The 16,697-nt window shown below is 46.2% G+C and overlaps 2 protein-coding genes across 2 annotated transcripts; one reads left to right on the top strand and one right to left on the bottom strand.

The window, feature by feature from the left end:
• The first annotated feature begins 697 nt into the window (after positions 1-697).
• Positions 698-2,084, top strand: LOC123120822 (uncharacterized). The gene is made up of 3 exons (XM_044540809.1): positions 698-828; positions 1,121-1,270; positions 1,500-2,084. Exons 1-3 carry the CDS (start codon positions 754-756, stop codon positions 2,082-2,084), a joined length of 810 nt encoding a protein of 269 aa, XP_044396744.1. The 5' UTR covers positions 698-753.
• Positions 2,085-14,231: 12,147 nt separating this feature from the next.
• LOC123125311 (putrescine hydroxycinnamoyltransferase-like) lies at positions 14,232-15,881 on the bottom strand. Its single transcript, XM_044545824.1, has one exon. The coding sequence runs from the start codon at positions 15,741-15,743 to the stop codon at positions 14,418-14,420; it is 1,326 nt and encodes a 441-aa protein (XP_044401759.1). The 5' UTR covers positions 15,744-15,881; the 3' UTR covers positions 14,232-14,417.
• Between the last annotated feature and the right edge of the window lie 816 nt (positions 15,882-16,697).

The following is a 16,697-nucleotide window of genomic DNA, read 5'->3' as shown; positions in this document are numbered from 1 at the left end:
GACACACAGGTGCTTTTCGCTGGTACACGCTACATCTGTTTTCACACTTGCGATAATTTTTTCAAACTCCTGAACGAAGTAATTTAATTAATCTCTGGTGCATAATTACTTGCCACATGTATCAGACGACTTATTCACCAATCGTTGTTTACTAACACCGTATCACCTTTTGGATACAACCACACATGTTTTACTACATCAAAATTGAAATTGGTAAATATCTGGAGCCATCACTGTACAACTTACGCACCACAATTTTTTTCCGGATATTTGAATATTTATATTTCAAACAACGTATATTCAAAAACTTTTGGAATAAGATAATTTTTTTTGTGGAATAACTTTCATGATATTCTTGGTGGAACAATGTAAAATTAACGAGTAAATAGCATAAAACTACTAGTTTACAGGCTTTGGTTCCAAAAAACTAACACTTTTTAATTTTTCTCAGAAAGCTACCGAACGCGCGGTCCGCTGTTTCAAAAAACCCAAACCCGCGGTGACTAGCGATTTAACCCGTTTTCTGACGGACCGGGCCCATCTGTCAGCCCACGTGGCCACGCGCGCTCACGGCGCGGCCGTTAACGGCCGTTAGCCGACCGGCCCGGTCGGAACTGGGTTAAATAACCGCTCGGTCGGTCGGGCGCTCTCGTGCTCGCTCGCTCGCTCCCCTGCTCTCACTCCCCTGCTCCAGTACGAGCTCGCCGCCGCTCGCCGTCTTCGAGGCCGGTGGCCGTCGACCTCCTTGCCGCAATGCCTTCCTGGAACGACGAGGAAACCAGCTCGGAGGAGGAGTGCGAGGTTGTCAGCATGGACATGGGACTTATGGTAAGTTCTTTGCCACCTAGGGTTAGGGTTAGGGTTAGGTGCTAGTAGCCCTAGGCTCTAGCCATGGATGTTGCTGAGTGTAGTGTTGTTGTTGTGTGTGTGATACTGTTCTTGATTAGTGAGGGTGGGGTTTGATTGTAGGATTGAGGTAACCTAGGGTTCATCTCTGTACAGTGTTAGGGTTCATGCTGATTTGGAGATTTTTTAGTGATCAGGTTTAAAGAACAGTGCTTGTTGATTCTGGTATTGAGTGGAGATTGAAACCAGTGTTTGTTGGTTATTATGGTTGCAGGAGGAACCAGACACCACTGTGGAGCCCCTTTTCTGTGGCCAACTTGAGCTTGCTCATCCCAAGTGCATTCTGCACCAACTGAGGCCTATTAAGCGTGTTGCTTTTGAAGGGCCTGTAACAGGAAGGCGTTTCTATGGCTGCCCAGTCCAGGTTAGATGCCCATTAAGTTTTCTGTTATGGATGTTCAGTGATGTTTGATATGATGCAGCATTTTGTTTGATATGACAGTCACATATGTATTTTTGTCACTTTGGTAACTTAATCATGGCATTGTAATAACTTATCATATCTCATTTATGTTATTCATAGTTAGAAAATCTCAAGTTTATCAAGTAGGTTGTAGAGTGGGGCCATAGTCTTATCACATTTACAAATGCAGGAAAATGGTGTGAATTGTGGTGTTGTAGAGTGGGTTGATGGGCCTTGGCCAACTGTTCTTCAGAGATGTTTGTGCAAACTATGGGAGATGTTCCATGAGCAGAACTTTGGAAGGGTACAGGACAAGGAGAAGTTTGAGAAGGAGTTGGCCAGGCTTAAGAGTGAACATGAAAGGGAGTTGGCCAAGCTTAGGACTGAAAATGACAAGCTTTGCATTGAGTACACCAAGCTTGTTGATGATGTATCCAAGATGTTTGATTGGCAGGATGGTAGGGTGGACAAGAAGGTGTACCAGAAACAAGTGGAGGAGGAAGAACTTGAGAAGAAGAAGAAGGAGTTAGAGGAGAAAGCTATGTTGGAGGTGCAGATGGAAAAGCTCAAACTTGCAAAAGAGCAGAGGTGCATTTTGCAGAGCCAAGCTGATATCATCAAGAACACCAGGAAGGCTATGAAGGCTGTTGAAGTTGACAGAGATGTTCTTAAGAAGGAGAAGGCAAAGCTTGAGCTTGTGGTTGCTGAGCTGCTGAAAGAAGGGTATGGCAGCAAGGAGAAGTTAGAGCAAATCAAGGCCATCCTTGAGTCTTGAAGCTTGATCTTGGTGAAGTAAGTACATCCAAAGGCCTTTATATAAGGATGTGGCCTGGCATGACTGCAAGTGATTATGGGTGTACATTTTGGGGGAATGTGAAGTTTAACCTAGTGCAAGAACCTTATTTCCTATGTTGTTAAGTTGTAATGGATCACCTATTAAGTAGTGCAAATGGATCTCTTATGCTACTAAGTTGTGGAAATGTAGAATGTATGCTATTAAGTGTTCAACTTGATCTTATATCTTTTATATGTTATTTGTTAGCCTACTAATATTATTTCTGTGGGTATTTGGGCTTATTGGCCCACTAGTCTTTGACCAAATGCAACCCTAGGCCTGCTAAACCCAACCCCATCCATCTGTCAATATAAACCCCTCCCCACCCCCACCCTTTCCCAGTTACTCCACCAGCCGCCACCCAAAAGAAAACCACAGATGGATCCTGACATGGGAGATGTCACAGAGGAAGAGGGGGAGGCTGTGGAGGTTAGGACAGCAGCAGCAGCACAGAGGAGGAGGAGGAGGCGCAGGCAGAGGGCACTAGAGGCGGCCCAGGATGAGCAGCAAGAGGAGTTCAACCGCCGACTCTCCGACAAGGTACTGGAGAAGTGCAATGATGAAGAACTAGAGCTGGTTTTCACTGGCGGCAGGGGAAGGTCATTCATGGAGATAATTAGGTGGGCAAGGATGAGGGCAGTCATGGCTCCTCATCCAGCAACTAGGGCCAAGTGGGTCCGTTTCTTTGAGCGCTATGACTGATATTTGTGAGATTTGGATGTAATCTATCTTTCTAGCTATCTGTAAGTCAATTTGAGAGATAGTTTTGGTAGTATTTGTGAGATTTGGATGTAATCTATGAGACTATCTTTCTATCTATGTAACATTTGGATGTTTCTGAATAAATGTATGCATTTGGATGTTTCTGAATAAATGTATGCACTTGGTCAGCAGCACCATCAATTTATCAAGTGTTGAATCCACATATAGATAAAAGTTGCAGATGAATTGAAGTTGCAGACAAGTGCAGAATCCACATAAAGTACCATATTACAAACCAAATCAAACAGTACAGCATCAAGTACTTAGTGAGGCAGTGTTATGACAAACCAAATCAAACAGTGCACTTGCATACAGAGTAGTTCAACCACTTCAGCTAGTTACCACTTGCATAAAAGTAATCTTTCAGCCTCCCAGATGGCTTCCTGACCCTCTTTGACCCATCCTGCACAGCACTTGTAGCAGATTGTCTAGGAGCAATGAAAGATCCATTGCCAGCTCTATTGGCAGCAGCTGACCTGGTGTTCTTTGCTGGAGAAGACCTTGATCCATTGCCAGAAATAGTTGTGTTCTTCTTCTTGGGAGGTGGTACTAGTGTTGAAGAAGAGGTGTTGGGCCTGCTCTTCTTGAGAGGTGGTGGTACTGCTGTTGTAGCTGGAGCTGCCCTTTTCCTTGACCTAGAAGCTGTCTGTGTTGACACACTTGTTATTGGAGGAGGAGTTGGTGCAGAGGCAGAGGCAGCAGGTACCCTTGGTGGCCTTTGTGTAGTTGCAGCCATTGAAGAACCAGCCTCAGAGTAGTTTGCTCTATTTTCCTACACAACAATATTAGTTAGAACTATTTTCCTACAAATGAAATGAATGTAACAATGCAATGAATGTAACAATGGAATGAATGGACATACCTGGTGCTTGTTCAGCCTCATCTGGAACTTAGGTTTCAAAGGGACACCACAATTGTTGATCCTGTGCCCTTGCTTCTTGCAGTTGCTGCATGTCACTGTACCAATCCTAGAAGTATCCTTTTTAGCTGGCACCTCAAACAGGCCTTTCCTCCTGGCAGTTTGTTTTTTACCTTTCTTTTCTCTAAAAACAGGTGGAGAAATATCATCACCAGGTGTATGAGGCCAATGGTCAGGACCTGGCACAGGGAATATTATGTGCTTATATGTTTCACAATACATGGGTTTCTTGAAGAAAGCAGAAACATAGTCTTCAGGGTGTATCTTCACTTTCTGCATTGCAGCAATGGCATGACTACAGGGGACAGCTGTCATGTCCCACCTCCTACAGTCACAGGTCTCATTGTTCAAATTAACACAATATGTGTTTTCAGAGCTACTAGTGACCTGCCATATTCCTGGCCCTGCCATGTATGCTTCACAATATTTAGCCCACTTCTTCCCCTCTTCTAAAATCTCTGAATAAGTAGGTGTGATTTCCCATCTGCATGTCTCTGTCTTCTCTCTGATCTTCTGAAACTTAATCATCAGCTTTGTTCTTATGCCCTCTAACATAGTCCTGATTGGTTTCTTCCTAACATCCAATATCATTCTATTGAAAACCTCACTAAGGTTGTTTACTAACAGGTCTGTTTTGCATACAGTGTCCATTTTATACCTAGCCCATGTATGCTCTGGTATCTGTGACAACCACTGCCAAGCTTCTAAACTTTCTTTTTTCAAATTCTCCATGCCTAAATCATGTCCATGTTTGGTAAAGGAATAGGCAGCCTGATCTAAATGTTTCTTAAGTTCCTCTCCTCTGAAACCAGCAGATTGAAAATTGGCATAAATATGTCTAAGACAAAACCTTTGTGGAGAGTCAGGGAATACATCATCTATTGCATTCAACAATCCCTGTTCAATGTAGTGTAATCTTAAGTGTTACTACTGAATAACATTTTACTCATGGCAAATGTAAACACTAGGTTCAGAAAAATACCTTCTGCCTGTCAGACATAATTGTGTATTTGCCAAACTTATTGCCAGTTCCAATGACTGTTCTCAACTGTGTGAGAAACCATGTCCAACTGTCTGTCTCTTCCTTATCAACAACACCAAAAGCTATTGGGAAGATGTTATTGTTGCCATCCCTCCCTGTAGCTGCCAATATCTGCTGACCAGTGCTTAGCTTGATGAAGCAACCATCCAGACCTGCTAACATGATAACATGAGTGCCTAAGTACATCAATGTTTACAAATCATATAAATTTCTGAATACTTACCTATAAATGGCCTGCATCCATTCAGAAAACCCTCCTTGCATGCAAACAAGCAGTAAAACATATAGTGAAACCTTGGGGTAGGAGCTGGGTTAAGTGGGTCCTCATGTGTTGTTACTATGCACCTACTGCCAGGGTTAGTATCTAGCACACACTGCAGGTAGTCCCTTATTCTGTGATACTGGAGTTTGTGATCTCCTTGCACAACCTCTACTGCTTGCTTCCTTGCCCTATATGCCAAGCTTTTAGGCACATGCACACCAAACTTCTTCTTTGTGTATGACATAATTGTGTCAACACCAGCTCCAGGGTTGGATCTGACTGTATCCTCACAAACCTTAGCAACCCAATTGACTGTCACCTTTGTGTTCTCTCCACTTGCTCCACAAGTGTGATCCAGGTTCATCTTCTTGATACTGAAAGTTGCCTCATGAGCTATCTTGGAGGCAACTATGTAAAACTCACAACCATGTTTTCTCTCAGAGCACCAAGCAATAACCCTAGTTGGTTCATTTCTGTGATACTCAAAATTCCTAAGAGTCCTCACATGAAAATTTCTAAGTGCTTCTCTGAACTCAACTACATTTTCAAAGCACAAATGCATTGAAAACTGCTCATGTGCATCAGGCCTTTTTGGATCATACCATCTCCTCTCCTTCTTCTGCTTCTTCCTACTCTTTCTTCCAGATGGCAGCCTTGGTGCATCCTCTTCATCACTTATGCCAAAATCACCTGGAAAACAGTACTCATCAGCTTCAGGGACATAATCTTCAAACTTGTTGTGCTCAGGCTCACTGTGAGACTTGCTAGTTGGGCCAGGTTTTCTAACTGGCTTAAGCTTTTGGCTGCTTTGTAGTTACAGCAGGATCCACTACTTCTTCATCTTCAGAAACTATTGGTTCTTCCTCCCAAAACTCAGAAGGTTCTGAGTTAGCTGCACAATAGTGCTCTGCAGTATCAGTGCCAGCCTCATCTTCACCCCTACACCAAGCTTTGTAAGAAATTTTCTGCCCTCTGTAATCACCCCTAAAGAACTCAAAATCTGAAGATGATTTGTCATCTTCAACTTCATCTTCTTCCTCTGGTACATCTTCTTCCTCTGGTACATCTTCTTCCTCTGCTACATCTTCTTCCTGGTACTCTTCTTCTTCTTCATCTGCTTCTTCTTCTACATCTTCTTCTTCCACAACTGTTTTCCCCTTGTTCAAATTGCTGCTTTGCTGTGTGTTCATGTAGGGCTCATCAGGGGTTAAAGATGGCAAGCTAGCATTAGAGGCAGGGTACAGAACACCTTCTTGTGAAACTCTGTAAACAACAGGTTCACCAACATGATCAATGGGGATCTGTTCCTCATCAGCTGGGCTTGGATCAGTAGCTTTTCTGACACTGATGTTCAGTACCTTCTTATCAACAAATAAGTCAAGCATTTCCTCTAATGCCTCCTCACTATCCAGGGCCTCCACACCCTCCAGCCCCTTTCCCTCTTCCTTTACATAAGTCAGAAATGCATCCATGCCATAGCCCTCCAACTCAACCAATGCTAATATGGTCAGATAACTGATATCTGAGGAAACTGAATACTTTTTCTCCATATTATCTATTCCTTGAAAATGTAGCCTCAAGTCCCAAATCTCATCATCTAAGCTGTAGGATTAAATTGACAAACAATTATTTTTTAAGTCACTGAACATTACTGAACTTTCTTCAGATATCAAGAACATCTATGCACTGACCAAATGAACTAACCAAATGCACTTTCTTCTACAGTAGCATGCCAAGAACAAACAATTACTAACCCTAGTTCTAATTTGAACTAAAGCACACGGAAATTTTAACTAAAGCTTGGCATATAGTTACCAGAACTAATTTGAACTAACCAGAAACATTGACCAGTGCTTACCTCACTCCACCAAAGGACGACGCCCAATGGTGGCCGCCTGCTGGATCAGTGTGGATGCGCTTCGCCACTGCCCTAGCCGCGCGGACTTCCGGATCTGAGCTCGCCAGATCCACATGAGCTGCGGGCGGTGATGGCTGCTGCGACCGCTGCGCCGGGAAGCTCGAGCTGCCTAGCCATTTGTCCACCTCTGAGTGTCCACCGCCCTCCTGGCCGGTGCCGCCTTGCCTCAATAGCTCGCCGCCGACGACATTTGGCTGCGCCGCCGCCATCGCCCACCTAGGTCACCGCGGGGGAGAGGAGGGGGAGTGAGAGAGTGTGTGGCCGACCGCCCACTTTGGTTCCGACCGGACCCGGGTCGGCTAACGGCCGTTAACGGCCGCGCCGTGAGCGCGCGTGGCCACGTGGGCTGACAGATGGGCCCGGTCCGTCAGAAAACGGGTTAAATCGCTAGTCACCGCGGGTTTGGGTTTTTTGAAACAGCGGACCGCGCGTTCGGTAGCTTTCTGAGAAAAATTAAAAAGTGGTAGTTTTTTGGAACCAAAGCCTGTAAACTAGTAGTTTTATGCTATTTACTCAAAATTAACACGATACAAAAGTTAACATTCACACTTTTTGTACTGGTTTTTTTGATTTTTTTTCTCCGATGTCGATGGGAGTTTTTCCATCACGAAACTTTTTATACGAGTACAAAAGAAGATCAAGTTTATTTCCAAAAAAGTTTCAGATTTTTTTGACTTTTTTCTTAGTTAGTACAAAAGTTCCCATACCAGATGTACTTACACTTTAAATGATTTTTTTGGATATTTGAATCTCCATTTTTTTAAATATATATGACCAAAAAAATTTGAATAACAATATTTTTTTTGTGGAATAACTTTCAAGATATTTTTGGTGGAACAAAACAAATTCAACACTATATACATGTTAGTATTCACACCTTTTGTCCTTGATATTTTTTTTTGCACTAAAATCAACGGAAGTTTTTTTTTCTTCCTGAAACTATTTATACGAGTATGAAAAAGGTCAAGTTTATGTCAAAAAAAAGTTGTAAACGAACAATTTTTTGATATTTGAGTATTTATTTTTCAAAATATACATGTATATATCCAAATACCTTTGGGGTAACAAAATAATTTTGTTGGAATAACTTTAATGATTTTTTTGGTGGAACAAAAGAAAACCAACGTGTCACCCATCCCTTTCTTATTTATTATTACTACATTATTTATTTTCGTCATGCCTTCGTTGTTTTCACGGACTTGTGCTTAACCAAGCCAAGAATACCATGCGTGAGACTAAGATTGTTTAATATAAAAAACCTGCAAAATTTAGCCACTGAAACATATTTAAAAAAATTAAGAAAAATTGACATAAGTTTAGAAGTTCAGTTTATATTACCAACGTCCATATTTCCAGGAGACAGGACTCTGACAGGAGCCAGCTTGGAACAGGACCAAACGTGTTTCAGAAGAGTGGCATTTATTAGTCTCAGAATGGATTGCTTCAATACACTGTACAAGATTCTGTTCTAGCCTGTACTCCTGACTGTATAACGCGTTTTATCTCCTCAGATGTCTGCCCGATTTCCTTATTCACTACTTTAGCTACTGATCGCAAAGCCTCTTCGCACGCTGTGGATACCGGGGACATATGTCCCCATGGACCAAACGTCCGCCTCCGGGAGAAGCCCCTCTTTGTTAGCAGCTTATCGGAGCCGACGTTACAAGCATCGCCTTCTGTAAATAGAATACTAGTATGATGTGTTCTTGATAGAGATATAACTTTTTTAAATCATACAACCATCCATTTGTTTGGTGATGAAACAGGATAATAAACCTACTCATTCACCGGGTTTAAAGAAAAATTCCGAGTTTGTCGGAAAAAAAACTGAGTGTACCTCGATTATGTACTCTTGTTGCATGTAGGGATCCAACACTTTCGATCCTTTACATCAACCATTTCCGTGCAAGCGAACCAACCTGTGATTGGATGGTTAGAGAGATAGTGGTATTCTTAGCCCATCAGGGTTCAAGTCCTGGTGCTCGTAATATTTCTGAATTTATTTCAGGATTTTCGGCGATGCGCTTTTAGTGAGAGGAGACGTTCCCGTCGACGACGAGGCGCGTACGGTGACTTCGTAAATCTCAAGATGATATGCCGACTAAGTCTCTCGAAGGTGCTCATAGAGGTAGGGTATGCGTGTGTGCGTTTATAGGGTGAGTGTATGCGCGTATGTATGAGCGCTTGCGTATACTGTGTTAAAAAAAACCATTTCCGTGCAACGAGCTTGGGTTTTCCGAAAAATAAAAAGGAATAACGAGCCATGGAGCCATTGGTGGCCTACAGAGACGGGGTCGGGCTCCGGCGCCCTTGCACGCGTTCGTGTGACACCGAAACCAAACGTTCGCTACGCTATGCATGGGTCGTGCTGGGTGTAGGTGGGATATTAACACCCTCGGGGGATATGGGAGGCAGCGCTGTCGCGCTCAACCACGTTTTTACCACCGCTTCTGTGGCGGAAACTCGCCGAGATGACGTTGCGTTCGGCGACCCGAACACGTATACGCACTCTTGGGTCTCGATCGATAGCTCAGCTCAGCACCCAAGAATCCGATTTGTGATCCACCACGCAACTTTAAGGCAACAAACCGCCGGCGCAAGTGCGAGTGTAAAACACGAGGCGGGAGGGGTGCCTCCACGCCGCTCCATTGCAGGCCAAGACAAAACATTGCTAAAGACTTGAAGGCCACAACCTGACACTGTATTGTATATAGGGTTTTTTTTTTTTGCGGGAGACACTGTATATAGTTATATAAATCTCTGGTTGAATTATTATGGTGAGAATGTCATCTTCTGAATATAACTAGCTACTACCCCGACTCAGAATGGGAGACTCCCAACAGGTAGTAGCACATTTCTCTTTTCTCAAGAAGAATTTCTCTTTTCCGGAGATTTTCCCTACGCAAGCGCGTGAAATTAATAAAATATACAAAAGGAAATCGCCAACTTATATATGTATTGACCCCTGACCAAGCTAGATGTGAACGGGTCATACATGAATTCATGTTCATACCAAATGGAAAGTAGGAAAGTGCATGCTTATTTTAATCTAGTTTTGCTATTTGTCAATTTCAAGTCATCCCATTTCTGCTGAGACTAGACAAGCCCCAGGGGCAAGAAGGCGTCCCCCGGCATGGGCTCCCTGGGAGCGACATGGAGGCGAGTCAGTGGCTTGACGGGTTTTGGTCCGCTGGGTGCAAAGAGATCACCGGCGACGAAGCCTGGCAAGTTATAGAGGGGTGCCCTAGGCGGTGAAGGCACATCAAAGGCGGTGGTTCGAGCAAGGTGGGGCAGATTTGCGTGCCTACTGTAGATGACATGGGCAAGCGGTTTCCCATGTGGTGCGGGGAAGGGGGCATGGGAGTAAGGATGAAAAGCTTACCCACGGGTACCCGCGGATACCGTACCCGCATGTGCAGAGTATGGGCACACTTTTCTACACATGAGTGGTACCTATACCCTACCCGTTATGTCATGGGTAGGGTACGGGTATGTAGGTGTAATAATTTGCCTCCTTATGTTTTGGGGACTGTTGTCATAAACAGTGTGTGACTAATGTGTTTGCTAGTGCACACAGAGTGTTAAGTCTCTGAAGTCATGAGAAGTTTGGTATAAACTCCAAAGATAATTTCCTGCATGGCAGCGAAGATTATCATCGAAGATTATGCCTGTCGAAAGTGACACCCCCAAATTGTTAGCGTAAAGCAATTGGTTCGGTGTGTCCGAAGACATTGACTGCAGCTGAGATGTTTGAAGACGAAGCGAAGACGTAGTATTTGTTTTGTAGTTTATCTTTCTCTTTCTTGAGTTATAGTAATACCGTACTATTAGGAGGGGTATAGTGTTTGAGGCTTACGGTTCGCTGGTGCTAAATCCGAATCCAATGTGAGTTGAGAGAAATCTCTTTAACGCTGAAGGAGATATCTTTCAGACCGATGAGTTAACATTTCTTGCTCCGCAAGGAATGTTACCGTTGTGCTCAAATTCCGAGCGTTAGAAATGTGTCGTTCGGTCATTGGCTGATCCGCATGTTCAATTTAGTCATTTCACATCAGGGAAGGTTGCGGCTATAAATAGCCACCCCGCACCAACTTTGTCCGTTGGATGCTCCCTGTGAGATTCCGAGAAGATTGTGTGAGCACCCCCTCTCCTGAGTGATTTGAGTTTAAAATCCACCGAGAGAAAAACCCCAGAGCCAAAAAATTAGATAGTGGTTTAGCATCACTCGAATCTAAGTCATGTACGCTCTGCCTATTACTCTTCAAAGCTGCGAATTGTCTAGACGGTTAGGTGTCAAGTTCTTTAGAGACCAAGAGTAATTGTGGTTCTCGAAGAAGAAGCATGTAAAGGTTCGAAGATCACCTCAAGCATCTACCACGAGTGTCGGCACTGATTGATGAATCAGTTGTCGAGGAGAATAGGGCGAAAAGAGTTTATCTTCTGCATTCAATCACAAACCCTTCAACCAGACGTGGTCCTTTTGCAAAAGGGCGAACCGGTCTACCAAATTCCTTATTGTCATTGAGCACGGTTTTTGGTTGCGAAAGCCTTCAGGCACAGCTTTTTTATGGCTTATTGCTCATGCTGACATGAAAGATATTGGACGTAAGTGTGACGGATGCTAGAATATGCAAGACAGACCCATGTGCCGGCTCAAGAGCTTCGGATGATTCCAATTACTTGGCCGTTTGCAGTCCGCCACTTCGTAGTTCTCCCCATTGTTGCACCGACCCACACACTGCCACTACGATGCCCCTTTGAGCCGTAGCGCCGCGGACGCGCGGTCCATGCCGCTGCCTCAAGGCCATCCCTTAAACCGACTCGTGCGCTACCGCTGAGTCACCTCTTTGGGCCGTAGCGTTGCGGCGCGCGGTCCATGTCACCGCCCCAAGGACTACGTCGTCGCCCCGACCCGTGTGCTGCCGCTACATCACCCCTTCGGGTTGTAGCACCACGGCACAAGATCCACACCTTCTTCTTCTCGATGCACCACTGCGCCCATGACTAACTCGGCGCCTCCTTGCGCCCATGGCTCCATGGCGACTACCTCGACACTGGCCACCCCAACTCCACATTGACCACGATGTCCCTCGCACGGCTACCTCGACAATGGCTACACCACTCTACGCTCTCGGCTACCTCGGCAAAGACACAAAGGACTACCGCCTTGCTTGAGCAACCACGTCGGTTTCCACTCCAGCCACGACTTCCGTGATGCATCGATCTTTACGTCTGTGTCGCTATCGTTGTAACAGTGGGGGGATGTTGATTATCGTGGTTATTTAGAAAACATAGGGTAGACTAGGATTTGTTCTAGTTTTTCTTGTACTACAAAACGGTCATGTATATATGTCCACGAGGCTCAAACAATATTATCAATTCCACCAATCTCCTCTCCATCCTTCTACACTCCCCTAAGAACAACCTACAAACTAAGCGGCAAGGATTCACATTTGAAATGTCACGGCCAGAGAATTTGCGTTAAGGACAAAGCTTGGAGCATTCAAGCTTCTTCAATTTGATTGAACAAGGAGAAAATAGAAAATACTACTATATTGCCGCTCCAGGAATCTAGATTATCCTCTGTTCCAGCTCAAGCAAGAGAAGATAAGATTTCTTGTTATGTAGAACGTCTTACGGGCATGCACAATGGGTGACAAGACAACCTTATTTTAAGCTGTCCCAGTGATCTAAAACGTCTTACGAGCATGTACAATGGGTGATAAGACAATCTTATTTTAAACCTTGCATGTAATTTATATATGCCAATAAATCATGTCTACAATAATTATCTTTTAACCCTGCCTTTAATAACTAGCTATTACTAAAAACATGATGAGACATATTGTGTTAAGAGATCATCTCTTAAATAAGAAAAAACAAGCCTCTTCTTATGATTTCTCTCTACTTCATCTCAGCATTTATCCTACGTGGCACTCATAAAATAATATCATTGTACATGCCTTAGAGAGGGAGTACCTACTATTGCAAAGCAAAAAGTCAAATCATACTAAAAAATCTACGGAAATACTAACGCCCACACGTGTGGTAGTTTTGCAACCCGCCCACACGCGTGCACCATCGTCCAGTGCAGTTTGCACGAATCTTGACACATTGAGGCAGAATTTGCATGCCACGTAGGACGGGGTTGGTGTGTGGGCGTTGGAGCGTTTGCCCACACGCCCCGCACCACGCTGTTTGCCAGCTGCGCTGTGTGGGCGAACTAGTTTCTGCCCACACAACCACCACCTAGTCCATGCGCGTGTGGGCGAACTGCTTTTCGCTCACACGACACTCCTACGTTGTGGATGGCAACTGCAATTACGCGAACGTGGCAACTAGGTAAACACACATGGCAACTGTGATTCTTTGCTAGACGGCAACTGCAGTTGCGCGTACGTGTCAACCAGATAAACACACATGGCAACTGTGATTAACCATACATGACAACTATGGTTGCATCACACGTGGCAACTAGGTAAACACACATGGCAACTACTGTTTGACCATATGTGGCAAGAGGTTAATCACACGCGGCAACTACGGTTTGATTACACGCGGCAACTACCATAAATTAGACATGGCAACTATAGTTACCAAAACAGATAGAGTTGCCATACTTTTACAACTACACTTGCCATTCCGGATAACTACATCTACCAACCAGGATGGCAACTAAATCGTCATCCCACGGGTACCTAACGTAGCTGCCCAGGACGTGTGAGCATTTTTGCTTCGTGCCACACGCGCGGGATGAAGATGGGTAGTACTTGTTGGGCGTGTGGCACGAAGTAGCCGCGCCCACACGTATGGGTAATTCTAATGTCCGCCCACACAAAGCCCGTATGGGCTGCCTCCTGCTCACACCACACACGATGTGTGAGCGCATGTCTAATATACCACACGTGTGGTGGATATCGGCGTCCAAAATCTATCAAGAGATTTGATTCCCACTGCTATGCCACAGCATCCGACAACACAAGCAAACATACTACTACTCTACTTAATTACTACTTCCTCCGTCCCATAATATAAGAACATTTTTGACACTATTGTAGTGCCAAAACGTACTTATATTATGGGACGGAGGGAGTACTAGAGAGAACATGGAATTAAAACCCGTACATAATCGTCTGTGCAAACAATCGTCGAAAAATATAAAAATAAACAAACAACCCAGTCCAAAAATGAAGCAAAATGTACACCATTACGTATTACATGCATGTACACCATATACATATGTAGGGATACAATCGATACACGGAGATGAAGAATACTGTACTACTTGCATGCATGCATGCACGCAAATGCAAGCGATATGATCGCCGGTTTTAATTACTCGATGATCATATAGCTTAATTAGTTCAGCTTTAGTCCATGGAGTAGCAGCACTGCTTGAATGCGTCGAGGTTGTGCTGGAAGACGGGGACGAAAGCGTCGACGCTGCCGTCGCCGAGGTAGGACGGAACCAGGAACAGCATCCCCTCCGTGGGGAAGTAGGACGGCATGAAATAGCTCGGGCTGCCGGCGCCGAAGTCCAGATCGTAGAACGGGAACGTCAGCCAGCTGTCCACCTCCAGGTCCGGGCACAGTACGTCCTTCAGCTCCGCCGTCTTCTCCAGCCCCTCCCGCTCCACGGCACCCGAGCTCGCGAAGTCCACCAGCGACTGGAAGTATGCGCCGTCGAGGCGGGCCACCGCGTCGTGGATCGTCTGCGCCGCGTGCTTCAGCGGCCGGCTCAGCAAGTCCCCCACCGTGGTGCGCGGGAACGCCCAAAGGACCAGGTTGCCGAAGTACCCCGGTGGGGCGGAAAGGCGCCGCCGCCCGTCCACGGAGATGCGGATGGTGGAGGTCTCTTCGGGGCTCAGGTCGCGCGCGCGCGTCATGGTGCGCCACAGGTGCGCGAGCGTGGTCTCGAACCGGCTGAACGGCCTCCCGCGCCCCTCCGAAGCCTTGGCGCGCAGCCCGGCGATGAAGTCCTTGGTGAAGTGCGCCTTGTGGATGACCACGTTTTCGGCGCCGTGGTGTCCGCCCTCGCCCTGCTTGGGGTTGCTGGGCGACGGCCGGTAGTACTCGACGCCGCGGTGCTCGAAGTTGACGACTGGCGGGTCGCGCGGCGGGAAGAGATCGGGGTGGCTGTGCGGCGGTGGCGTCGGCGACGGGCCGGAGATGTCCAGCCCTCGCGCGGCGCGGCCCCACGCGACCAGGAAGTCGCTGGTGGCGTGGCCGTCAGCAACGGCATGGTTGGCCGCGAACCCGACGGCCAGCGAGCCGCACGCGAACCGCGTGAGCTGCACCTGCACCACCTCCTGCACGTCGCCCTCCAGGTCCGGGTGCAGCTGCAGCACGACGGGCGACGGCTTTGGCGGCGCGAACTCGACCAGTGTGGCCCCGTCCACACGCGCCTCGACGAGCCGCGCGCCGTGGTCGTTGAGCAGCACCCCCGGCGCGCCGTCCGGGCCAGCTCGGACCTGGCCGGCAAAAAGGCGGTACACGGCCAGCACTTGGGCGAGACCGCGCTCTATGTCCTCGGTGGAGGGCGCCGGCGCTTGGAAGGCGTAGATGATGGCCATCTGGATGTGGTACGTGATCTTGTCGAACACCGAGGACGGCACGTGCTCCGTGGTGTCCGGCCGCGCCGCGCCCTCGGCGTACCTCGGCTTCACGATCTTGGAGCTGACCACCTTCACCTCCATGGTCACCGTACGATGTTCCCCAAGTACGGTTGATGTATTTTCTTGGTGTTGATGCGATCTACCGTGAGTAAGGGAGTGTTGCTGGCGAGCGAGCAGAGGAAGAAGACGATGGATCGATGAAGCGAGCGGGCACACACTTTCCCTGGTGAAGACGCGGGAGCTAGCGGTGTATAAATAGGCAGGCAGCCCGTGAACGGGGACGGGGGTAGGTGGTCGTGTATCCGTTGGCTCAGTCGACATGAACTCCTAGTCTGTTGGATCGAGAGGTAGCCATTGGTTCAGTTGTGAATGATGCATGTCATGGATTTGGTCAGACGATAGGGTCCTTTTGTGCGGCAGCAGCTTACTGTATATTTCCAGTTGGATCTTGTTGCCGTGATAATTAGTAGTAAATCACACAGTGTCGCGGTCCCGGAGTAAAACGGTGACACGCTCTTTAGCGAGCTTCCCGGGCCGTGTATCTCATCGCACTTGTTATTGTAAATAAAAATTTACGGCCGGGTACGTGCAGCTAGTGTACAGCTGCACACACATTGACGTCTTCTGCATAACCGGCCAATTCATCGGGAGTATATATGTATGTATGACGCGTATGAATACGTACTACGTTTATGTTCAATAGTATTTTTTAATAGTTACTAGCGAAAGAGCCCGCGCTTTGCAATATGTCCACGTGCATCCCATCTTCGTTGCCGTTTATTGTCCTTCTCAGCCTTGTCGACGGTAGCCTCGATGCTCACACAATCATGAGAATTTTGAATGTGCTCAATTTTAACATCTCTCTCTCTCTCTCTATATATATATATATATCTATCTATCTCTATCTCTATCTCTATGCATAAGATGAGTGCTTTCTTTTTTCACCTGGAGGTTTTGCCGAGACATGCATGTTGATTTTCAATTCGGATCTACACCGGTATGAAATAAAGACGAATCGTGAGCTATTGATTAAGG

This window comes from Triticum aestivum, chromosome 5D, assembly GCF_018294505.1.
Source record: "Triticum aestivum cultivar Chinese Spring chromosome 5D, IWGSC CS RefSeq v2.1, whole genome shotgun sequence".
Taxonomy (NCBI): domain Eukaryota; kingdom Viridiplantae; phylum Streptophyta; class Magnoliopsida; order Poales; family Poaceae; genus Triticum; species Triticum aestivum.
Note: the sequence above shows the minus strand (reverse complement) of the source record. Positions and strands in the feature narration are given on the sequence as shown.

Excerpts from the sequence above, each read along its gene's own strand:
- LOC123120822 (XM_044540809.1), top strand. The coding sequence starts at position 754 with ATGCCTTCCTGGAACGACGAGGAAACCAGCTCGGAGGAGGAGTGCGAG. Across the intron at positions 829-1,120 it reads GCATGGACATGGGACTTATG|GAGGAACCAGACACCACTGT; the intron begins GTAAGTTCTTTG and ends TTATGGTTGCAG. Across the intron at positions 1,271-1,499 it reads TCTATGGCTGCCCAGTCCAG|GAAAATGGTGTGAATTGTGG; the intron begins GTTAGATGCCCA and ends TTACAAATGCAG.
- LOC123125311 (XM_044545824.1), bottom strand. The coding sequence starts at position 15,743 with ATGGAGGTGAAGGTGGTCAGCTCCAAGATCGTGAAGCCGAGGTACGCC.